General features: G+C 42.3%; 1 protein-coding gene across 1 annotated transcript in view; it reads left to right on the top strand.

Moving 5' to 3' along the window:
* Window positions 1-25,839, top strand: part of LOC126162290 (trypsin-1-like) — a 33,801-nt gene extending 7,962 nt beyond the window's left edge. Inside the window, exons 3-6 of the mRNA XM_049918712.1 lie at window positions 2,931-3,069; window positions 6,174-6,290; window positions 6,469-6,624; window positions 25,311-25,839. Coding sequence (XP_049774669.1) covers window positions 2,931-3,069; window positions 6,174-6,290; window positions 6,469-6,624; window positions 25,311-25,454 — 556 coding nt within the window. The 3' untranslated portion in view covers window positions 25,455-25,839. The remainder of the gene's footprint in view (window positions 1-2,930; window positions 3,070-6,173; window positions 6,291-6,468; window positions 6,625-25,310) is intronic.
* Window positions 25,840-26,261: the final 422 nt, after the last annotated feature.

Below are 26,261 nucleotides of genomic sequence, written 5' to 3'. Positions count from 1 at the left end.
CCTGTGTCATTAGATTTGTTACTTTAATGTACTTTCATGGGTGACAACACCAACCAATAGCGTTGGTTGGTGTTGTCACCCGCACCCTGCTTTTGGCAATTTCGAAATCGCTTTAACTCGTACAAGAAGGGCTATTCCTTTACTGCCACCATGTAGGGATATGGACAAGTCCATACAGCTGTTGTTACATCTTACTTTGTACTTTCTATGGAAGTATTCATACGTAAACTTGTAGAACATTCTAGACGCCTCTCACTCTCCTCTCTGGCACCAGACTTCCTCTTGCTTGGAACGATCGCGCGACTCCCGTGGCTGCGCGTCATCACCTTGCGTTGACATCAATCAGACATGACTACTGCTCGCCTCCCTGAATTCTAAGGGTCAGATTGATTGAAAAATCACATAACACCCGAAACAAAGGTCGCATAGCACCCAAAACAAACGTCGGATTCCGAAGTGGGTTGAAATTTAAAAATTCCAGCCGCCTCTTTCATGGTCTCTTCTACAACAGGTTACGCTTTTCTTCATCTCCAGAGATTACATAATATTATGTTCGGAAATGACAAAAAAACAGCATGTCACCGTAAATTTTAACCGTACCTCCATATCTTTTGAAGCTTATTTTTGAAAATCAGGAACAATTTCTGGACAAACTGCAATCTTTTAAAACGACTACAACTCCTTACTGTCAAAGAATTTCTTTAAACCCTTAATCTTGTTACCTTTTTTATTTGCTCTTAATCTAAATTACACAGGATCTTTTTAGTTATACCAAGTAACGTACTATTTCTGTTCATAAACAACCCCATTAACATACCAATATTCTACAATACAAAAAAAATCAAAATCAAAACAAACAGACATAGACAAAATATACAAATTACAAACACAAATACTGTTTCACATTACTATGTACTTTGTTTCTCTCCCTTAATTTCCACCAATACTCTTAGATCTTTCCGCACTCAGAGCAGTTTCACAAACTTTTTGGTACAGTTGTTGATGATGGTTGGTGTATTAGAGATGGCTGTAGAGATGGGCTCTCCAGTGGTCAGTTTTCTGTTTGAGGGTAATACCTGACGATGGACAGTGGGGATTCTGCCCACCACATCTGGCCTCTGACGACTCCTCCCTCTTCAGTTGACAACTGCACTCGTGACTACTCCAACTGACTTGGCCCTTACTCAACTCCAGACTAAGTTAACGCACACAAAATCTGGCTCTGCAATAGTGTTCTAATGCAACCACTTGCCTATCCATGTAACAATACTCCAATGCGAAATATCCCCTTCCTTCTTTCTCTTCAATTTCTTGCATGAGATCAGCTTTCTTGTACCTTTCCCTTACTGTGAACACTTTGAAAGACTCTCTATGGTTTTGACAATATTGTAGGAATGAAGATTAACATAATCCGTTGTACTCGGGTACTTCAGAATATTGATTCAGTCTCTGTATTAACATGTAGCACACCTTCCAGGTTACCATCTTCACCTTAATTAGACCTGAATGTAATTATTTTACAACTTTCAATGTCGCACCGGCACTCATGGCTTCCCAGTACATTTTCTTTCAAATGATAAAGGAAAAATAATTTTCTTGTACCCTAGCATTCATGGTAGATTTGTATTTACAAAATATATAGTCGTATCACTAGCAATTGAGGCAGATTAGTCCTTTTTAAGACATGCACCACGTTAAAAGTAATACATTGTATCACTAACACAGTCTGGTCTTTCCCTTATGAACAATTTACCATGCATATCTCTTTACACAATTCATCAAACAGAATAATTCTATTCTCTCTAACTCATATTGTACTATCGTATGCACAATTTTACCTTCACTTCATTGTATTTCTTCTCATCTTTGCTATCAGATGGGTTGGTACAAATCTTTAAACACAGCACTTCTGATAATGTGTATCCCAAGGGCTAGTAATAAACTATACCACTGTGCTTTGTTGGGTCAGTCTTTCAGGATTGACCAATATGTTTCTGTCCAGCTCATATTATCTGACCCTCTGCTCTGCTATCCCTTCAACCGCTATGATTATTCAAATTACCTAAGAAATAGTGCCCTACCCGATTTCTCAACAGGCCTTATTTTGAAAACAAATATGAATTCCAAATAAATCAAATACTTGAAAAAATGCCAAATAAACAGAAACAAAAAAAGAACAGAACAAGGTAACAAAGAACTCTCCTACCCAGTTTTAGTACACACAGTTGTCCAACTGTGAAGCGTCCCAAATCCAAGGATGAGCGCTACATCAACTAATTAAGGTACCTCTTCATCAACATGATGATTACGTAGTTTGCCTTTATCTGCTTTTCGCTCATCCCTTATCTAATGAATATGCATCACTCGTGTCCTTTTGCTTCATCCACTTCTTCAATATGATCAACTTCTGAGCAGCTGCGGCGGCGACACCTGCACGAGGGAAATAGTCACAAGCGCACCTGACACAACTTGTGGACAACTTCATTTGCTATTCATACACTGCAGTTCTAGGAACCGTTCCAGCTTCCACTCCTATTTAGCTCAATCTTCGCTAACTGGCACACGCCGCATAGTGGACCACGTCACACGGCAAGTTACTCTCTGGCAAAGGGAATCTATACCACACCGACTCCACTAGAGGGTCAGAAAGTCAGGTAAATAGAAAATGACTTTTGGGAAGCTTCCGCACATGGCACGCTCTTCTAGGGTCCTTTGTCCATATATTTGATATCTCTCAAGTGACATTCACGAAGCCTGGGTCATGTGCAATTAAAACTTCAGAACACTTTCCGTGGGCTAGTAACTTAACTCAGTCACAGTTCATTTTAAATAGGGAAATGGGAAAATATTACAGGGTCTCATATATGGTGAAAAGGCTGCATTTTCCGGTAAATGAACAAAACCTTCCTGTCATGTACTTGTTTTTACAGTGGGTGGTCTCAGCAGACCATACTGGCCGGCACCAACTCCCAGACCAGTGGAGGCTCCGTCCACCAGGTGGAACAGGTCATCATACACGAGAACTACACTGGCATGCCGGTCTTTTTTGCAGATATAGCACTGATCAGGGTGAGTTTCATTCGGAATATCTAAGTATGAGGAATGCCTACGCATCTTGTAAATTCGCAAGCAAAACACTGCCGTAGTAGATTACAGAATAAGTTGTTAATATCTGTTTTTATGTTTCAATTTCTAATTGGAAGGACTGAAGTTTTTATCAGTCATAGTGCGCACTGCGTTTTAGGTTACTCTTATAAATTCTGTTGAAGCAATTTAGGATGTTGGAACCTCCCCCCTCACTTATCGACCTTAATGACAATGAAAAATTAAACCACGTGTACCTAATGGAAATTTGGGAAAGCAATCGTCACCGAAGTTAATTTGTCGGTAAAGAGGGAGGAAAGCGTTACATCTAAACGAAAGGAAACATGCAAATGAAATTGCTGGAAATTAATTTTGAGAAAAGGGTAAAATTAATAAAGAAAGTAAATGTGCGGTCGTTATGCTAACAATTAATTGGCGTTAATTAGATATTTGAGATTATTACGGTCGCAAGTCCTATGGACAACTAGTATAATAACTGAAAATGAAAGATTAATGCACATTTAATTAGCACTAAAAGCATGGCAACTGAAGGTTGACACGTGTTGTGTGAAAACTGAATGTTTGTCGGAAGTAATAAATTTACACTCTGACTTAATTTAGCAAAAGAATTAATAAAACCGGAAAATTGAAAGTTAATTTAGTGACTGAAATTAATAGTGAACTTTATTTCTGAAGCACTACGAAATTCAATAAAATAAGGTTAATCTTGGGCTACCTCAAAAATCATTTCAAAAGCTACTTGAGTCTATGCAATTTAGAAATAAGAGGTTTAACTTTGAACTTGAATTAAATGATTCTGAACAATTAACAATAGTAAATTTTAGTATGTACCATCCAGAAAAGGAAGGGACTCTGCTTGGTAATGCAATTGTGACAATGAGCAACAAAGGTTCATGCTAAGTTGCTGTATTTTTGTGATGCAACAGTTTGAAAAGGTGAGGTCTGCCATACAGTTCTAAAACCTTACGTGCTTTTAGTCTTCCTTGTTGGTTGAGTGAAGGTTTGAAGTCGTCGACCGAGGAGGTGGCGACAGTCACTCATTGTCGGCCGTCGCTGTTGCAGAAGCTGGATGTTGGCGCGCCTTCTTCTCGACACGGTCACCAGGCGGAACGGGCTCTTGATGTGCGCCAGCTAATGCTTCCCGTCCGCGACACCGTGTCAGAAACTATCATAGCAAGTCGAGCGCAATTACATGCTGCCAAACCCCGAAAGCGTGGCAACTCGCGGGAGCGCCACACAACACACCTGCTCCACCCCCCTACTCCAGCCGGACTCTGCTCTGCCCGCGCTGCACGCGGCAGAGTTAACACTACCAAAGATCCTAAACACATTGGTTCTCCACACGACCTATCGATGTAATCGTTCGATAGCATAGTTTTCCCTAGGCCAGACCCAGCGTAAAAATACAAATAATATTTACAAAACAAACCAATTATACATCGACATAAATGCATATATATATATATATATATATATATATATATATATACAAATAGTAAAACAATTACAATATATAGAGACACAGAAATTTCATATCTTCAGGTAACAAAATAAGCAAAAAACTTTATAGTACAATAGATGTAAATAGGAGGATATGCATTTCCGGCGTTCCGGCGTGATGTTCACTCTGGCTGATGTCGAACAGTGTGCGCTGTAGTTTTGTTGTTATAAGTGAACCATGTTCTCCATGCAAGTCCTCGATAAAATGGCAGGCATCGTTATAATCGTTTCTACTTCACTTGCATGAATGTGAAATCACGATGTAGGTTTTTGGTAGGGGACATCATGATCGTAAACGTTAAGAAATCCAAAAAAAAAAAATACACACGCTGCTTTTTACAAAGTTTTACAAGGGTGTACACAAGGCTCATATATTGGTGGAGGGATATTAGGTAGTGTAAATTACAATCTGTGGGTAACGCAAAAGTTCTCATGCCCGGCCCCATTGTCGCTGGAGGGGAAAAGAATGGGAAAAAACTGTTATAAGAGACACAGAAGAAATAGAAGTACGGAGCTTCAGTTACCCGAAGTGGAAATCAGCAATTGCTGAGGTGTCCTTTTCTAGAGGCGCACATTGTATAATTTATATTTTAAGCGAGGGGACGTGTGGTATGCTTCTGAGGCTTGCTGTCATGTTGCTAGCGTTTCTTTTTTTTCTCGCAATTGTTCTTCGGGTCATAGTGATATGTTTTCCGTACGGTATTATTGGTCGTCACGCAGTACCTCACTCCGTTCTGTTACGTATGTGCGCTCGCTTTCACTCACTCAAACAAGCACAAATACACACGTTACACATAAGGTCTTTCTTGCTTTTTGGCTGGGACAACATACTTAACGAAAGACAATGTACTATAAATTATTTAATGAGTTTTCTCCCGCCTCGAGCATGGCTTTCGGTAGGTTGGACTTGGTTGTAACGCGAATGCCAGAACTGGTACAACCCTCTCATTTATTCCCAACTAGTATTTCCCATTTGTCCCAACATCAGCACATCTGACACTTGACTGAATAGCGCCGCGGTTCACAATGGGCTGGATCTCGAACAGCTCGCTCTACTCCTTGGGGTGGAAAACGAAAATATTTTTAAAAAATGCTCGTCGTCGCCTTTGTACCGTTGTTAGTGTCGTATCCAGACCGGCCCTTAGCTAAAAGTTGACGATTTTTCCTTTGTTGGAGACCACAGTCATAACATTTATTTTGAATGAAATCATTGCCACCATTTGACAGTGTGATTTATTATTTTTTGTTGATTTCACTTTTGTGATTTTGGCCGTAAAGACGTTTTCGAGTACAACGGTAAAAATTAGACATGTTTGCTATCTACTGACTTTTTTCGCCATTGCACTTGAAAACAGTTCTAAAGCCGAAATCGCAATAATAAAACAAACAGATAGAAAAAGCTACAATGATATCAGTGCAAAAAGAAGGTAACAATATTGAGCCAAATAGCAGTGGAAGCAGGAGCGGTATCTAGAACTACAATGCATTAATAGCAAGTGAAGGTATAGGGGACAAGAGTTGTCCACAAGTTACCGTCAGAGGCGCTTGTGACTATTTCCCTCGTGCAGGTGTCACCGCCGCTGCCCCTGGACGGTGTGACCGTCTCCACAGTGGGACTTCCCACGCAGGGCCAGGAGACAGAGGACAGAGCTGCCGGTGTAGCCGCTGGCTGGGGGTACCTCTCGGTAAGTACAGGTCACACGGGCTGGCTGCTTCTTACGATAATCCACTCGCAATACGCTTACCAAATAAAAGTACGCTTTTGAGTCGGCTCAAAATGCTGTACGGCTAAGTGAATGAAGCAATGAAATCTACTTCAGTATCAATCTTCCGTGTACAATACGTCGATGGAATTCATTTCAGAGTGACTACGGGAACGAAACGCTGGCTCCATGGCTGCAGAAACTCTACGTTATCGTTATCAACAACGAAGAATGTCAGAAGGACTACAGATTCAACATTATCTTGCCAGAACACATTTGTGCAGGAAATCCGCAGCCTCGGCATGGAGTGTGCGGGGTGAGTATCTGGAACGTTTCCACTTCCCATCACTGTTACATAAAGACACGCAAACATCTGCAGTGTATATAACTTATTAATTCTTCGGTATGAATGGTGCTGTTTGTACGAAACTTCGCTTCTCAGAAATTTGAAACGGCCTGACGTAGTGAAAATAATGGAAACGAATGGTATCTTGCATGTGTCATAATGACTATATGATGGAAGATACCTCGTCCTTTGACATTTTGAATCTCTGTGTTCAGGCCGGCCAGAGTGGCCGTGCGGTTCTAGGCGCTACAGTCTGGAGCCGAGCGACCGCTAAGGTCGCAGGTTCGAATCCTGCCTCGGGCATGGATGTGTGTGATGTTCTTAGGTTAGTTATGTTTAATTAGTTCTAAGTTCAAGGCGACTGATGACCTCAGAAATTTAGTCGCATAGTGCTCAGAGCCATTTCTCTGTGTTCATTTAACCTCCTTTCTACCAAAGGTACCGTATGCATGGACGATCAGAACATTTACTTCAATGTCCATTTATTTTGACTGCCACATGTAGCAAACATTGGAATGTGTTACCAGAATGAGATTTTCACTCTGCAGCGGAGTGTGCGCTGATGCGTAACTTCCTGGTAGGTTAAAACTTTGCGCCGGACCGAGACCCGAACTCGGGACCTTTGCTTTTCGCGGGCAAGTGCTCTACCAACTGAGCTACCAAAGCACGACTCACACCCCGTCGTCACAGCTTTACTTCTGCCAGTACCTCGTCTCCTACCTTCCAAACTTTGCAGAATCTCTCCTGCAAACCTTGCAGAACTAGCACTCCTGAAAGAAAGGATATTGCGGAGACATGGCTTAGCCACAGCCTGGGAGATGTTTCCAGAATGAGATTTTCACTCTGAAGCGGAGACGACGAGGTACTGGCAGAAGTAAAGCTGTGAGGACGGGGCGTGAGTCGTGCTTGGGGAGCTCAGTTCGTAGAGCACTTGCCCGCGAATGGCAAAGGTCCCGAATTCGAGTCTCGGTCCGGCACACAGTTTTAATCTGCCAGGAAGTTTCACTGGGATGTGTTCTTAATATACCCACATACCGACCATTTGCTAGTTTATCTAATGACGTTAACCTCGCCTTCCTTCTAGTCTCAACAATCCGCCTCATTTTGTGCGACGTAAAAAAATTAATGCCTCTCAGTGCCTTGAATTTCTGTCAGCTTTAAGATTTCAGCCTATCATTTCCGCATTATGAATGTCTGTAACCTTACTTGCTTGCTACACAACCTACTCTGGATGTTCGTAGTTTGCATTACTAAGTCTAATTCTACAGCTGCATTTGCACCCAAACTCTGGGAAGCGCTGTGAAATGTATGGCAAAAATTCCTTCCCACTGTAACACTGTTTCTTCCTTTTCCGTTAGTGAATGGAAGGCAAGAAGAGTGCTGGTCACTGTGTGCATTTTATGTAGTCTAATTTTGTCTTCGCATCCCTACGGGAGCGATGCATGGGATGCTATAATACATGTATTGATTCCTCAAGATGGTGTAAGTGGGCTGACGCGGGAATGTAGACGTCTCTCTTCAAAAATCTGCCAGTTTTACTGCTTTTAACCATTCTCGTAACGACTCGCATGGGTCAAACAAAACTGTATACATTCAGGACCTCCTGTCAAACGTATTTGATGTGGATTTCGCAAACCAGAGAAGATTTCTCGGATAGGAGAGAAGAGTGTTGTCTAAGCAGCTTCCTTTGTAGACTAACTCCACTTTCTCAGTACCCTACCAAGGAAACTAAAACAGCTTTTCCTACGAGTACATTGTAATTCATACCATCCAATACTACACATAAATTATCTCTCACTGACACTTCAGGTTTATGATACAACTTTTCTACGTTTTGCCATTGTATTTCTGAACATTTAAAGCAAGCTGGCAATCTTTGCAGCTCTTTGAAATCTTAGTGCTCTTAATGAAGGTGTAGTGTTTTTATTGTACGTAACTACACATAAATGGCCATTCGTAAATATGTGATTTATTGTTAATATCGTTTGCCGCGTCATTAACATAAAACGTGAACACTGAACAGCATAGATCCCAACACATTTCTCCTAGGGACACCTGTAATTGCTTCTATATCTGTCAGTGAAGCGCGAACCACGATAACACGATGTGTTCTCCCTTCCTAGATTCCTTGAGTCCCGTATCAGATCCACCAAGTCACCCTAGTAAATACTCGTAAGTCATTAACAGTCTCGACACTACGCGAAAACACAAACACACATAGAACGACCGTAATGTTACAGTAATAATATATTTTACAACCTATTTCTCTTGTAGTTAATTCAAGAAAACGAAATATACTATCGCAACCAAATCAGATGTTATGTCACTTTAGTCGTGAAAGAAGTTTTACATTAATAGATCAAGCGTCAGTTGATCAATGTGTACTTAATCAACGTGCATCAAGTTCCTATACAGATACTTTAACCCATATGTATTACAAAAATGTTATACAGGTATTTATGTATGTGTGTATGCATGTTCCGCACCTCCTTCTGAGTCACTGGAGCGATTTCAACCGAACTTCGTACACGTATCCCTTACAGTCTGGGGAGAATCGTTGTAGGGACAAGAACACCTACCTTTCAAAGGGGTGGTGTGTAGTCCACGATGCTCGAATACCCAGATTTTATCCCAGCAGTATTTGATAACGAGAGCACTTAGTGGCCTGCGACAAACTGAACACGTCGTTTCAGAACTTAACGAAACTTTTTCTCACTGATAACCCACAGAAAATGATGAAAATAAAAAACGTTTATCGCTTACTACTTTTTCGCTGTTCTAGCAGTACAATTGTCACATCGGGTATGACGTGTGAATTTATTGCATCATTTCTATTAATAGTATTGTCAACATATTTCGAAGACGATATGCACATATGCCGCTGAATGTACCTGCAAAGTTATATCACTGTACGACACGTATTTCAGAAGGTATGACATAAATATTGATAAACGTGAAACTGCAGGGCGAAATTCACCAGAGATGCTGGTAAAAGATTGAACAAATATGTGTGAAATACGTTAAACATAAGTGCCATGTGCGTCTGCAGACAAAGTTACACATAAAAATCTTTCATAAACCTCTGGATCAATTTCAACAAATTTGATACACATATTACTTACTGCGGGGATAAGCAATCTTACTGGATTGGAATGGTAAGATGATGAGAGAATAGGGGTTGGAAGACATGAATAGAAGGAGAGAGAGAGAGAGGAGAGATATGGATGAGAAAGAGATAGAGAGTGAAATGGGAAATGGACAGAGAAAGGGAAGAGGAGATAGGGAGAGTGGAGAAGGAAATGGACTGGGAGAAGGAGAGGAGGAGATGGACAGAGAAAAGTAAGAGGAGATGAAGAGAGAGAGACGGGGGGAGGACATAGATTGAGAGAGAAGGGGGTGTACAGAGAGAGGGAGTAGAAGGAGATGAACAGATGGGGGGACAGAGCAGACAGGCAAGATAGACGGAAGAGGAGATGGACTAATAGAACTGGAGTAAATACATACCAGCTAGTTAAGCATAAATGACTGTCATCAAGAAGCTTTATAGAAAAATTGAATCAAAATAATACTTGAGGGCCTGTATCTTCTCTTCCAGGCTCTTCAAGGTCTTGTGAGAGAAGTTGGAATTTGTAAAAAAAGTCATTTTAAAGTGTGTTGTAAACTAACGGTGACCAGTAAGCATCGTGCTGCGTCAAATATGATATAGCAGCATCTATACAAAAAGACTGTTAAGAGGCCTAAACATATATTTTGAAAAATCTGCATTGTGAAGGAATTATGGCTGAAGATGGCAAGTGTTGCCACCAGACCATGGTACAAACCATCTTATGAGCTACGTGATGAGACAACACAGCAATATATACACCCAGAGCCGTATAATTAGTTGTGAACTATGAAGCGTATTGAATTGGAGCCCTGCTGCACCACCTCGATTCCAGGGCCACGCTAGGCGATGAGATGACTAGGCACCGCCAGTTGCAGCTGTGGTTCGAGAACAGGTCTGGCCAGCTGCCTTCTCGACTAAGTCGCCATCTGTGGGACTAGTGCCACAGCGCCACTGACTTGTCGGTAGTGCCTACCACCGCAAGACTCGTGGCAAGAGACAGTGGGTCATGTCCTATGCATGGCAGACTTCCCTCGTCACTGTGATGGATGCCAGCCAGGTCTGAGTCACCTGGGTGCAGGTATTCAACCAGAGAACACAGTTACAGCAAGAGGAAGAAACGTGCCAATGACTCGGCCTTGGCACGCTTTCACACTACCAGCCGCTGTTATATCTGACGCCAGCAGTGCAAGGCGCTGATGCACGAAACTCTTCAATGAGGCTGAAGCCCGCTGCTTGCCTCCTGCCCCCTACCGCGAATTGGCCATCAACAGCCTGCCACGCCCAGAGACTACCTCACACTGTCAACGACGAGATGTGGAATTGAGGTGTAATAAAAGATTTATCTCTACCATTTTCTGGGAAATACGTTTAGCAGTTTTCAGGAAGCATCATGTTCTTTAAGTCTTTTGTCCATCTGTGGCTGATTTCTCCAGACCAGAAACAGTACATTACTGCCAGCAATGACAGAGTACCATCAAGGACATGTTAACCAGACCTGGAATACTGGTACATGTACCTATGAGGGGGCGGGGGAAGGCGAGGGAGTGAGTAGAGGTGGTAGGAGGCGTGGTTAAGACTGGTTCTAGCCTGTTCAGCCTTGATGATCATGTTGATGACGATTTATAGCGGAGAGCGCTAATGCTTAGTCTTAATCTGGACATCAAATGAACACATGGGCAGCTTCTGCCACTATCTCGTGACGAGATCTTTTCAGGTCGGTTTTTGTGGTAGTTGTATTATTACAATAATTTTTCTCAGTTTCCAATGCATGTGCTGCATTACGATGCACTTTTTCACCACAATTTCGATGTGTAATCAGAACAGTGATGTATTTTCTATCATTTGTGATAGTGTGCATTGACCTTCCTACAGTTCAGTGATAGTTTGCAGTTCTATCGCTTCTTACCATGTATATAAATATGTGTACAAGTTCCACTGCAGCTATGCGCTTGTAGATCGTTAGGAGACATTCTTCTAGGAGCGGCCCTATATCAGTTCCCCGCCAATTTCGAGTGATATCGTGGACTAGCGCACGCAAGGAACGGGGAACAAGATCCATTTCAAGCGTACTAAGTCATGCACCATACATCTAGCAATGCACCTCTGGTTCATTAAGTCTGGGGTAGTAGGAAAGGATGAAGTTGTCTCCTGCGCCATGGACTGACTGACCACATTAATCCACGAACACCTCCATCAGCAGTCTCTATGAGTTGCGAAATGCATGCTCAGTCCATCCTGCTGCATCAGCTTAATTTACTGAAAAGTATTCCTCTTATGCTCATCCATTACCACTTCCTTCCACTCATCGTCTGCAAGGCTATGGATGCAGTTCTCAAAAAAATTGTTCAAATAGCTCTGAGCACTATGGGACTTAATTTCTAAGGTCATCAGTCCCCTACAACTTAGAACTACTTAAACCTAACTAACCTAAGGACATCACACACATCCATGCCCGAGGCAGGATTCGAACCTGCGACCGTAGCGGTCGCGTGGTTCCAGACTGTAGCGCCTAGAAACGCTCGGCCACCCCGGCGGCTTGCAGTCCTCAGCTGCATGCGTACAGGCAATAAATACACTTAACAAATTCCTCTCTGTCCTGCTTATGAAACTTCTCACTGTCAACACCAACATCTGGTCAATTGAACACACTTCTGAACAAAAACAAATAAATAAATAAATACCTTACGTCTTTCCTCGTGAGCCTTTTTCCCCCCAATTTTAAGCGGGCGCTTTTATTTGAATTGCAAGCAACAAGGCTGTAAGGTAACCGTCAGTTTGATTTCTCCAGCAGGATTTATCCAGCAGGATATATCGCACATAAATAAATGAAGACCGTTGCCAAGGCAGTTCATTACATCCTTGGTCACCAGCAGCTCAGCACAGAATGACTCGTTTTTCTGACCAATTAACAAGTGGGGGAGGAAAGAGGAAGTGGGAGAGGGGAAAGGAGTTGGGTGGTGACGTCAGTAATGTGAAGTTATCACATCTACCCTCTTGGAAAGGGGCTGGTGGACCAGTCAGGGAGAGCCACAATGTAGAATAAATCTGGCAACAATGCAGACAGCCCTGGCTTTGGCTTTTTCCCCCACTGAAGAAGAATGTAGGAAGAAATATTGAAAATATAATTGTACATTTGGGCAATGCTAGTAATTGAAAAAAGATCAAATCCTTTCAGCGCCCATTTCATAACAGATATGACAACTAAACATGAATCATTTTCACAATGCGCTTCCTGTCGCTTTTATTGCGAAATCCAAGTAATAGGAACATGGTATCATTTCATTTGCAAGACTGCTTTTATTAAGCCACATGGAAATTAGTATCCTGTAAAGCGAAGTCAATACCCCACATCAAAGGATGTGTGAGAAGGTACTCCAGTAAGGAACCACACAGCTCTTGCTGCTACACTCACACTGCACCGGCACAAGCCCAAAATGACAACATCCCTCACAACTATGCTATACTGTCAATCACTTTGTTATTCCAATCCAGTTATAGTGCCTAACAATAATGCATTATGGAAACTGCCAAACATTCAAGTGCCTCATATTTATATACGAGTATGTGTGTATTTGGAATACTGAGTGGTGATCACACTTTGAAGAGATTACAGGAAACATCATGACGTCATTATATTACAGTATTTCTGGAGATGGGACAATCTGCCCTTTTAAACGCACAGATTAAGACGTCACACATACCAGCAATGTTTATTTGTTTAAAAATTGTTTTAACTTCAGGAAATATCTCTTAGAAATAGAGAGGTATGTAATTAAAAAGAAATCAGAGTGTTTTATACAGATTGCTTTCTCCACTGCAGAGCGCTTCGAAAGCATATGGCCAGTTAGCCTCGCTACGGTCGGATGCGGGCCTATTATATCGGAAATTACTCATCTCAGATACACGTGACTTATGCAGTTTGCAAGATAAGATGGACGACTCCGCATCTACGTTTGTGGGCGAGTGGTGTGTGGCATCTGCCAGTGTCAGCAGTAGTCGGTTTTGAGCAGCCCATTTGAAGAGTTTTTAAACTACCAAGCGTCTCGTATGTAATAATGTGTTTTGAAATACTGGATGGTGGCCGTGTTATGTGATGCTTGCAAAAAGCGCCATGCCATTATTATATTATGATATTTCCGCCAATATAACAACACGATAGTTTTAAAACATGCACCATGAAGTCACTCCCAGCAGTGTAGGAGCGGCGTAGACTTGGAATGCAGAAAGTGTTTATTCTTTTAAATATCGTGTTGTGGTATTATTTTAATGTTTAAAGTCTCAGCAAGAGCATGTTTGTTTTATATTGGAGGTGGAGAGGGGAAGAAAAAAGGAAAGGGAAGGGATCACTGCTGTCAGCTGCATTGGCACATTACGCGGAATCGGCGGCGACAAGTGAAAATGTGTACCTGACCGGGATCTCCTTGCTTACTAGGCAGGTGCGGTAAGCACAGCGCCATCCGAGACACAGTGTTACCACAACGGCACGGACTATGTCGGCTCGCCTAACGGCCGATCCACACTCCCGAGCGCCACCTATGCGCAGCCCCTGCCCATTTCCTCCATATTCGTTCTTCCGAGATTCCCACAGGAGGTCGGAAGTATTTCTGCATCCGCGCTGAAGGAGGTGGATTCACGGCCCAGCAAATTACACTCCTGGAAATTGAAATAAGAACACCGTGAATTCATTGTCCCAGGAAGGGGAAACTTTATTCACACATTCCTGGGGTCAGATACATCACATGATCACACTGACAGAACCACAGGCACATAGACACAGGCAACAGAGCATGCACAATGTCTGCACTAGTACAATGTATATCCACCTTTCGCAGCAATGCAGGCTGCTATTCTCCCATGGAGACGATCGTAGAGATGCTGGATGTAGTCCTGTGGAACGGCTTGCCATGCCATTTCCACCTGGCGCCTCAGTTGGACCAGCGTTCGTGCTGGACGTGCAGACCGCGTGAGACGACGCTTCATCCAGTCCCAAACATGCTCAATGGGGGACAGATCCGGAGATCTTGCTGGCCAGGGTAGTTGACTTACACCTTCTAGAGCACGTTGGGTGGCACGGGATACATGCGGACGTGCATTGTCCTGTTGGAACAGCAAGTTCCCTTGCCGGTCTAGGAATGGTAGAACGATGGGTTCGATGACGGTTTGGATGTACCGTGCACTATTCAGTGTCCCCTCGACAATCACCAGTGGTGTACGGCCAGTGTAGGAGATCGCTCCCCACGCCATGATGCCGGGTGTTGGCCCTGTGTGCCTCGGTCGTATGCAGTCCTGATTGTGGCGCTCACCTGCACGGTGCCAAACACGCATACGACCATCATTGGCACCAAGGCAGAAGCGACTCTCATCGCTGAAGACGACACGTCTCCATTCGTCCCTCCATTCACGCCTGTCGTGACACCACTGGAGGCGGGCTGCACGATGTTGGGGCGTGAGCGGGACCGTAGCCCAGCTTCATGGAGACGGTTGCGAATGGTCCTCGCCGATACCCCAGGAGCAACAGTGTCCCTAATTTGCTGGGAAGTGGCGGTGCGGTCCCCTACGGCACTGCGTAGGATCCTACGGTCTTGGCGTGCATCCGTGCGTCGCTGCGGTCCGGTCCCAGGTCGACGGGCACGTGCACCTTCCGCCGACCACTGGCGACAACATAGATGTACTGTGGAGACCTCACGCCCCACGTGTTGAGCAATTCGGCGGTACCTCCACCCGGCCTCCCGCATGCCCACTATACGCCCTCGCTCAAAGTCCGTCAACTGCACATACGGTTCACGTCCACGCTGTCGCGGCATGCTACCAGTGTTAAAGACTGCGACGGAGCTCCGTATGCCACGGCAAACTGGCTGACACTGACGGCGGCGGTGCACAAATGCTGCGCATCTAGCGCCATTCGACGGCCAACACCGCGGTTCCTGGTGTGTCCGCTGTGCCGTGCGTGTCATCATTGCTTGTACAGCCCTCTCTCAGTGTCCGGAGCAAGTATGGTGGATCTGACACACCAGTGTCAATGTGTTCTTTTTTCCATTTCCAGGAGTGTATATGAATGTATGGTGTCTGTTCTCTAGGACAAATGCGACACCGCATTCATACAATTTGAAAATCGGTAAAATTGCAACAAATGGCACTCAGTTATGTGAGAGCTTACAGAAAATGTCCAGTACTTCGCTGCTAATTGTGTTATGATACAAAACTTGAAGTGTGCCATTTTGAAGTATTACTTATGATAGTATCGGTTGCAATTTTTAAGTCAGTTAACACCTGTCACACAATCCGCCTACTAAACTAATATTCTTTTCAGTCTTGCAGAACATGCCATAACATCATTAAAGAACGGTAATTCAACAGCACACTAATGTTAAAGTTTATTACGTCTTAAACTGCGTTAATGTCAACAGTGACTTTGGAGAAGAAGACGAATATACCCAGTACTTTGTTGCTAATTGTGTTAATCAAGATGAGAAACTTGAAGGCACCTATTTTGGGCCATTAATTATGTTAATATAGGTTGTCACTTCACCTTGAGAAGTGGATGTTCTAACATTCTTTCTTTGGACATTTTTTTTTCAGTATATGACGTGATGTCGTGAATTTATAGGAATTCAACCACACACACAGTAAAGTGAAAATGTCTTACCTCGTAAATCATGGTGATATCTGCAGCCATTTTAAAGTAATATAACTGCTGTTGATGATCCTTCTACACAGCATATAGACCTCGAACGACGAAGCCCACGCAGTTGCTCTAGTGACAGAAGAGAAAGTGGGGAAGGGTGGAGCTTGATTATTATTGGTGAAGGGCGCAGGGGAGGGGTTTCCTACCATTTTTGTATCACGCCATTGCCTCAGGTGTGTGATAAGGGTGGTTAGTCCCTAGGGGGAAGAGGATTGGGTGTGATCTCGGAGATAACAATAATTTCCGCATGTGCAACATGACACCAGAAGTGAAAATGTTCCAATGTGTGTGAAATCTTATAGGATTTAACTGCTAACGTCATCAGTCCCTAAGCTTACACACTGACATCGGAAGTTCACTGAGTTCACTGAGGCTTTTTGCAGATGATGCTGTGGTGTATCGAGAGGTTGTAACAATGGAAAATTGTACTGAAATGCAGGAGGATCTGCAGCGAATTGACGCATGGTGCAGGGAATGGCAACTGAATCTCAATGTAGACAAGTGTAATGTGCTGCGAATACACAGAAAGATAGATCCTTTATCATTTAGCTACAAAATAGCAGGTCAGCAACTGGAAGCAGTTAATACCATAAATTATCTGGGAGTACGCATTAGGAGTGATTTAAAATGGAATGATCATATAATGTTGATTGTCGGTAAAGCAGATGCCAGACTGAGATTCATTGGAAGAATCCTAAGGAAATGCAATCCGAAAACAAAGGAAGTAGGTTACAGTACGCTTGTTCGCCCACTGCTTGAATACTGCTCAGCAGTGTGGGATCCGTACCAGATAGGGTTGATACAAGACATAGAGAAGATCCAACGGAGAGCAGCGCGCTTCGTTACAGGATCATTTAGTAATCGCGAAAGCGTTACGGAGATGATAGATAAACTCCAGTGGAAGACTCTGCAGGAGAGACGCTCAGTAGCTCGGTACGGGCTTTTGTCAAAGTATCGAGAACATACCTTCACCGAAGAGTCAAGCAGTATATTGCTCCCTCCTACGTATATCTCGCGAAGAGACCATGAGGATAAAATCAGAGAGATTAGAGCCCACACAGAGGCATACCGACAATCCTTCTTTCCACGAACAATTCGAGACTGGAATAGAAGGGAGAACCGATAGAGGTACTGAAGGTACCCTCCGCCACACACCGTCAGGTGGCTTGCGGAGTATGGATGTAGATGTAGATGTACTTAACCTAAATTATCCTAAGGACAAACACACACACCCATGCCCGAGGGAGGACTCGAACCTCCGCCGGGACCAGCCGCACAGTCCAGGACTGCAGCGCCCCAGACCGCTCGGCTAATCCCGCGTGGCACACCGGAAGTGACCTTGAGATAAAATCTTTATCTGTCATACTTTCGGTACAAGCCTGCCGGTGAGAGAAATTTTCGTATACAGTCCAACACAAATCAACGATCTGAGCAAGCCACGACCTTGGAATACTGCAGCAAACAGCGTTGTAGATTCTACTACGTCGTTTACATCCCAGACTGTACAGTCAGACTGTAATGTCATGTGACATTTAAATACAGAAGATTATGGTTGGCGCTTTCAATTTGCCATCACCATGCTGGAAGCACATGAGGATGAACATTTCGCATCGACTCAGCGACGAAGTAACCTGCCACATATCTGAAAAGCTTATTCGCCACAATGTTAGAGTGTGGAAAAGTGAAAGCCCTCATGAAATTGTGGCGCACGAACGAAATTTGTCGAGGGTTAATGATTTCTGTACATAGTTGCAGACGAAGATCTTTGAGCGGTTTCCTTCTATGAGAAGATCATGACGGGCGCCCATTAACTTCATGTATTTCAATTTTGGTTGTTTCCGCAACTGACTGCTGACTCCGAGAATTTCATCATCCAACTAGATGGGGAATACCCTCACTGGACCACTGATGTTCTTTGCTACTCAAAAAAACTTCGCCATCACTGGACTGGGCGCAGTGGTGAAGATGATGTGGCTCAGTTCCGTTCACCGACGAGGTCATCTGACGCAAAGTCTTTTGACTTTTTCCTATGGGGCAAATTATACAGAACCAACTTCATTATTACAGGACTCGTACTATGCTAATAAAAATAATTCCAACCGCATTATTTTTAACATAAAAAACAAATTATATCACCAATACGCAAATTAGAAGTTGGAAAGAATATTAGTTCTATTAGTTTAACAAAAGTGATCGACCCACCACGTTAACCGAGGGCGCTAATGCGCTACTTCCTGGAATCGGGTAGGCGCGCCGGCCAAAGATCGAATCCGCCTGGCGAATTAACGACGAGGGCCGGTGTGCCGGCCAGCCTGGATGTGGTTTTTAGGCGGTTTCCACATATCCCTAGGTGAAAAGTGAGCAGGTCCCCATGTCCCGCCTCAGTTACACGACTTGCAGACATTTGAAAACGTTCAGACTATTTCAGGGATTACACTACACCCAGACAGCTATGGTACAGCAATTCTGCCCCGAGGGATACAGGGTGGCGACAGGAAGGGCATCCAGCCACCTTCCACCAAATCCATAGTAACAAGGCCGACCACGAGTTGAAGTGGGACAAATGCCCATGGAAATGATGATGATGATGATGATGAGTTTAACATAAGTGGTCCAAAATGTGAATCAAAGATAACTGAGATACAAAGATGAAGTTATTTTCTGAGACGTAAACTTATGTCTCACACTGAAATACCAAGTTCTGACAGGGTGACTGCTTTAAATAAAATGTTTCGCTGCGCAGCCTTCTTGAATGGCGAAGACAATGTGTATCATAGCATATGGATGCGTCAATCAGTGTCACTTCACCCACTTCACTCAGCAATTTGAAGAGTCAACGTACAAGAACACGTTGTAAAAAGAATATGGAATAATTTCGTTAAAACAGTTTTCTTGTTATAGAATAATATTGGTTTCCTAAAAACAGTTCAGTAAATCAATATGGCAAGGAGTTATCTCTATGTCCTGACATTCATGTAAGTGATTTGAGAGCTACAGACTTGATAACATTTTGCAGTAAGTTTTATTGTTTTTAGGCATTCTCGTAACGACTCCTATAGGTCTAACAAACCTACGACCATTGTTGCCGTCCTTCTTTGTATACGTTTAATACTTTCTGTTAAACCTACCCCATACGTATTTTAGAGATCTGAGGAATTTTCAGGATGAGACACATTAGTGATATGTAAACAGCTTCCTTTGTAGACCAGCGGCATTTTCCCAGTATGTTGCCGATAACCGGTCCTGCTTCACCTACAACTCAAAATAAGTGATCATTCTAATTCAAGCCATTCTGTTGTTGCCCACAAATTATGACACTGATATTTTACACATAGTATACTAATTTTAAGAGCTTTTTGAGTGCACAAGCTTACATTTCTGAAAATTGAAAGCGAGATGTCTATCTTTTATGTGCGTGAAATCTTATGGGACTTACCTGCTAAGGTCATCAGTCCATAAGCTTACACATTACTTAACCTAAATTATCCTAAGGACAAACACACACACACCCAGGTCCGAGGGAGGGCTCGAACCTCCGCCGGGACTAGCCACACAGTACATGACTGCAACGCGTTAGACCGCTCGGCTAATTCCGCGCGGCCGTCTATCTTATAAGCTCTTTGAAATCTTACTGATCTGACTGAACGTATAGTTTTTTCATTTTACTTAAGTACAGGTGAATCCTCATTTGCAAATGTATTAATGCTGTTTACCAGGTCAGTAACACAGGATATGGAGATTGGTTGGTTGGTTGTTTTGGGGAAGAAGACCACACAGTGAGGTCATCGGTCTCATCGAATTAAGGAAGGACGGGGAAGGAAGTCGGCCGTGCCCTTTGAAAGGAACCATCCCGGCATTTGCCTGGAGCGATTTAGGGAAATCACGGAAAACCTGAATCAGGATGGCCGGACGCGGGATTGAACCGTCGTACAGGATATGGAGAGAACAGGTTCCAACATACTACATATTTAATATTAATACGATACAATGCTGTCACATCTTCCCAACTGACCACTCCTATCACTATTCAGAAATGTGGTACGCATCTAGACTTACAAAACGTTGAATTTTTAGGTTAATGTTGAATTATATTATTTTATTCGATGAGAGACGCTTTGCCTAGCTGCATCAGACAATGGAGGACACTACTTTGATGCACCATATAACGTGGACATATATGACCGTTGCGCGAATCAGTTCCTTTTTCTCGTATCATGGATTATGGTAGTACGTTATGTCTCCAGAGTTCGATGTAACTAGACAAAAGTCGAGCATTTACCCAATATTATGACGATTGAGTTTTTGTACTCTGATTTGGCGAATGTTTGGACCAGAAGTCGACAAGCACTGCGGAAATTATATTCAGATAGCCCACAGATTCTATGGTTCGTTGGGTAGCAAAGCCTCCGTTGAATCCCATATATACTTGTATCAGTATCATCTGTGTTATGTGTCATGGTGCATTTGTTGTAATTCTTCAAAACGGTGAATACTTAAAGTTTGTCTAACAGGAAATGTGGCACTTCTGAGAGGAGACTCCTTCTCAGTGCCTCGTGTATTAGTTAAGCACCCTGTGCACTAATCGTGTTCAATCGGCATCCACTGCACCCTACTCTAAGTTGCATTTATGTTCTTAACAGAATGAGGAAACTATCAATGTCAGTAATTGGTTATGAGTGAACCATTGACCCCCAACTTATAGTTACATTATACTTACATTTTTGAAAAACGTGGTTACTCTTACAAGAGTACATTGTGACAACGTAGCTACATCAAGTTCTATGTTTTTTTCCTTCTCTTTCTCACGCAAATAAATATGAAATGATGCCTCATCCTTAGTGTATAAACACTCGCTGATCCGTATCTCCTCAACAGTAACAGTGTGTCCTAATTCTAGCTATTGGTTGGTCTCCGTAACATTAAAGTTAACCAATGTTTGTGAAATCCTGTATAATTTGGTTCCTTGACAGCAGACTGTCTTAACTTAGATCCCAGTTCATATTTAAATTTCTTTGTTTTTTATGAAACCATATTACTGAGAAGAGGAACTCAATTTCTCTTCAGAATTCTAAATCTCCTTCACTCATAAGATCTTATCATATGAAATTTGCATGCGTACTACTTGAGCATTTACTACATATTATCTATTATTTATTTAGTTGAACAACGCATAATTTCAACAGCTGGTGCACATCATTTGTGCTGTTAAAACGATTCTATCCAGTTCTGTGATCGTCGTCGCTTTTCGACTGTTATTAAACTGTGAGCTGTCATGAAGCATCGATCTGCATATTGAAATTGATTCTTTACTTCGTTCATTTTTGGTTTTACGCTCATAACGTATCAATTCTGCAGATAAAGTTTCGAGACAGACATTTTTATTGAGGTGTTGCAGTAGTTTGTCTTTTATATCCTACAGTAATTAATTTTTAGCGTGTTGTTGTCGAGAGTAACATATTTAGCTAAGCCAGTGTCATCGTACAACAAAGTGCTGGTGCCATTTACCACGCCATGAGCCGCAAAGTTCACTAACCTTTGTGGTTGGTTGTTCCTATAGTTAATGCAGGAATCGTCATGGAAAAGAGTTGTGAACCAATGTGTCGTATGAAAACACGTGTACACTGTTAGCCATTAAGTCTGCAACACCAAAACATAAGTATGACAAATAACGAAATTCTAGTTATTGCACGAGTACCTCACGCATTATTACATTTGTATTTGGTTTGGGGATATACAGGAAGCGAATTTTAGTACACAGCAAATGGAGCACAAATCTGGCTGGACATCTAATCGTAACTGAGATCGGATGACGGTCTGTGCTACTCCAACTCTGTGTCGGAGTTCGTGTGTTGTGGTGTGTATCTCGGCATCCCACTACCAAACGTTTTACCTGGAGAATACCCTGACCAGCGCAATAGCCGAACAACCTCTTTATTAAGTTAGGTAACATTTGGTGTTGATGTTTCTTGTTGGAAGATAATGTCAAGGAAACCTCAAAGATAGGACATATCCACAGGCCTTAAAACTTCTAAATGTAGTGGTTGTTGTCCAAACTACCGGCAGCATGAACTGGTGGTGACCGTGTTGTATTGCCGATGTCGCCTCGTGTTATCGCACCAGTTGCTAGGTCCGTATGAAGATGACGACAGGGATCTGGTAACGTTACATCTCCTCAGAAAAGCGGCTTGTGGATGTTGTACGCAGAGTCCTCTAAGCAGACAAGTTGGTATCAACCCCCCATCCAGTGTTGTCGTTGGATGCACCACCGTCCGTCCGCTTCTGTGCTGGCGAGTCGAGGGATGACATAAGAATCATTGCCATGCAGACAGAACGTGGTGCTGTTGAATAATCGTACTTTCCGTGTGGATATTTGTCTTCCTTCAAATAAGCATATTTGCTGATTCAATGTAAATGATGTGGTTGCGCGATACTGCTAGGTGGAGTGAGCTTTACTCTCTCCTCTTGGCGCTAGTCACGTGTGGCCGTTGAGATCCTGCATGACGCTGAGCATGGCCCTCCTAAACCAATTGAATCCACATTCACGCATCGGTCGCAGGATCCTGACCAAAGCGAGTGGCAGTATGGCGGAACAGTAAACGTCACCCTGGACGGGGCACGATCCTGCCGCAGCCGCGTTCCGACAGCTGCTGGCAGACCCATCTCCTTCTTACACGAGGCACAATGCAATCTGCGCAGAAACAACCAACATTGACAAGTAGCTTCTGATTGAGAAACCCACATTATAACCTCTTATATACAGAATATAAATGGAGTTACTTTGAACGGTTGAAATGAAATGCAAATCATTTACGTACTCAAGATGTGGCACATTTGATGCCAGTTTAACGGTTATTGGACGCCTTCTTCATAGTATTGCATGTTTAATGGCGAGGAGTGTGCAGTAGTGTGCATGCTGGTAAATCTTAGACTTTATTCCATTTTATAGGCAAAGACATATGCCTAAACGCAAATCTTTTACAAAGTTCGTATTAAAATGAGGTCGCCTTCACCTTTCGAGGAGTCCGTTGACTTATCTGCCTAAATAAACTGTAGAATTTTCAGGTTTGGTCACGTCTAAATTTTTGTGAACAAAGAAAAGGTTCTATCTTTGCAGCCATGAGCAGATTAGTTTACGACTTTACATCTCACGTGTCGCTCTCTTACAAGATCTGATAATGGTTGTACTGCCGAAACTAGTTATGAGTTCAAATATACTAAAATATGACCAAGACTTCCCTTTGTAAAGTCTGAATGAGAAGTGCTTATGTTTCTTGAAATTTTCCCTACGCATAGAATCTTCCACCAACTTTCGTGTGTGCTTTCGGCACAGCGGTATTTCTTGCTCCGATATTTTAGTTAACAGCCGATATATTGGAAGAGGAAATATCGCTGTCCTGGATTCTTTATCATTCTGTTCAATATCGTCCTAGACATCGATGTTGAGAATGAAAATAAACGTGGATTTTGGAAGCCAATCTTACTAGGCTTTCCCAAAAACAGTTTCTGCATGCCATACCTCACACATAAGAACGATCTGGCGATACTGAGGACGAAGAAACCGCTGCAAAACAGCTACAGAAACGTAAAGAATGTGCAGAAAATGTACGGTTATAAATCTCATTTGAGAGAACTGAATTCTTATGTTCAAAGACAGAAATTGCGAGCCTGAAACAAACTGCTGTAAAATCAACAGGGTCACGTACTTTAAATACCTGGTAGAATTCATCTAACGGACAGCCCTTGAAAAAATATCACGGCGAAATCGCCTCCAAAAAGTCAAAAAAGCATTGGGGTTAGTCCTGAGAACCTACAACAAAAAATCCGTGTCAAGACGGAAAAAAATTCGCCACTACAACACAGTCATAAAACCAACAGTCCTCTACGCAAGCGAAACACTGACACTCATCAGAAAACAGGAACTCGAAGAAATCAAGAAAGAAGAGAGAAAGATCAGCAGAAAAATCAAAACAACAGAAAAGTTTTCACTGACATAAAGAAGAGGAGAATGAAATCCTTTGGTCATCCCAACAGACTACAAGGAAAGCGGAAGGCAAAAAGGTTAAAGACTGTATAACATTATTTAAGAACTCAACATTATTTAAGAACTCAATGACCTGGCCGAACGAAATTCGAAAGAACCTCAAAAATGCAAACATAAAGCCAATCAAAATTTTGGAAAGAGACCCCTTCTGACACAATGTAGACGAAGGCGAAGTTGCATCAGAGCAACGGAAACAAAAACAGTACACATTTGATTAACTTCTGATGGTTGGGATTCACAGTCATATAATATTTCTTAAAAGACATCGTAGTCGCCGTTGACTGTTTAAAATATTTATTGTTACTGTTGCAATTTCGGCCTTATGGCCACTTTCTGTCAGAATATAAAACTATCTGACATAAGTATATGTCGTCGTCAAAATGCAGCCTTTTGGCTGTTAGAGTCCCACAAGATCCCATGAGTACGACACTTATTACATCGTAACATGTTGTTCAGGCGAAGATGATGGATACACAATCCATTGAAATGTTGCGACTAGAAGACGATGCCTCTCGGCTGATAACCCGTGAAGATTTCATAGCAGACCAAAGTTATCGGAAGAACGTGCGCAAGCCTTCTCGGAAAGAATGAAAGCCTATTGGAACAACGATTAAAACCTAAAGAAAAGTTTATTGGATTATTTCCTTAACGCCTTTCATTAACTGGTCAAATTCGCTAATAACAATAATAATAATGACAACAATGATAATAATAGTAGTAATGTCGTGAAGGAGTTTAAATAGCGTACTAAAGTAGATAGTTCTAAATTTTCTTTTTATTGTTACTGCCATCGGAACAACTATACGCAGTGAATTTGTTTCCAGGGTGACTCTGGCGGTCCTCTGTACGTGGACGGGCTGCTGGTGGGCACCGTGGACTTCAGCCAGTACTGTGGCGGCATCACACCGCCCAGCGTCTTCACAAGGGTCGCTTCCTTCGTGGACTGGATACATAACAACATCCAGTAGGTCTGGTGATGTCAGGGGAACAGTGAATCATGATCAGCGTTAAAAGTCTCAAGGTTTCCTTTATTTTCTCCTCAATTAAAAAACCTAGTTTGAAAATGCATTATGTTGCACTATAACACCTTTGACGAAATTGTTTCATTACATGGTAACAGTAGCCACACAGTTTTCGAAAATATCTGCTGACTGGCACTCATATAAATTACTTTCGTTAAACCTCAGTTATTTTACTGTCTATGGTCGATTTAAATAGGGAGGAAAGATTTCGTAAGTAACACTTGGGATCAAAAAAATATAACTTTCACTCTTGAACACACTTAAGGAGCTTGAAATTTTTATTCACCAAAAAAATAATTCTTCAAGTCTTTGAAATGAACAGTTGGTGTTTCACGAAACGACCTTTATCGATATTTTAAAAAAAATCACGTAAGGATTGCTGGTTCTTTGTGTTCTGATAAAATAAGCTTATCTAACAAACTTTATAGAATGTTTCACTGAACCTATTAGATTTTACGCATTTTGCTTTTACCAAATGATTCGGTCACTTTTTTATAGTTTCTGTATCTTATTTCCTAAATTTTTTAGGAATATCGATACTTTATTTTACAGGGAAAAACACTTGTAAAAACCCTATTGTGTTTATTTTACGACTTACATACACACTTAGCTCATATTACAAATTTTAACTAATTGTCTAAAAAATTTTTTTGCCCTCATACTACACTGACTTACTCACGCATTATAATGATTACAAATGTTTTATAATTCTCCCGGTATTTATAAATCACGTTATTCTCTACGCACAAAGCT

The sequence above is a fragment of the Schistocerca cancellata genome, chromosome 1 (assembly GCF_023864275.1).
Source record: "Schistocerca cancellata isolate TAMUIC-IGC-003103 chromosome 1, iqSchCanc2.1, whole genome shotgun sequence".
Taxonomy (NCBI): Eukaryota; Metazoa; Arthropoda; class Insecta; order Orthoptera; family Acrididae; genus Schistocerca; species Schistocerca cancellata.
The sequence above is the reverse complement of the archived record's forward strand: the minus strand, read 5'-3'. Positions and strand labels throughout refer to the sequence as shown.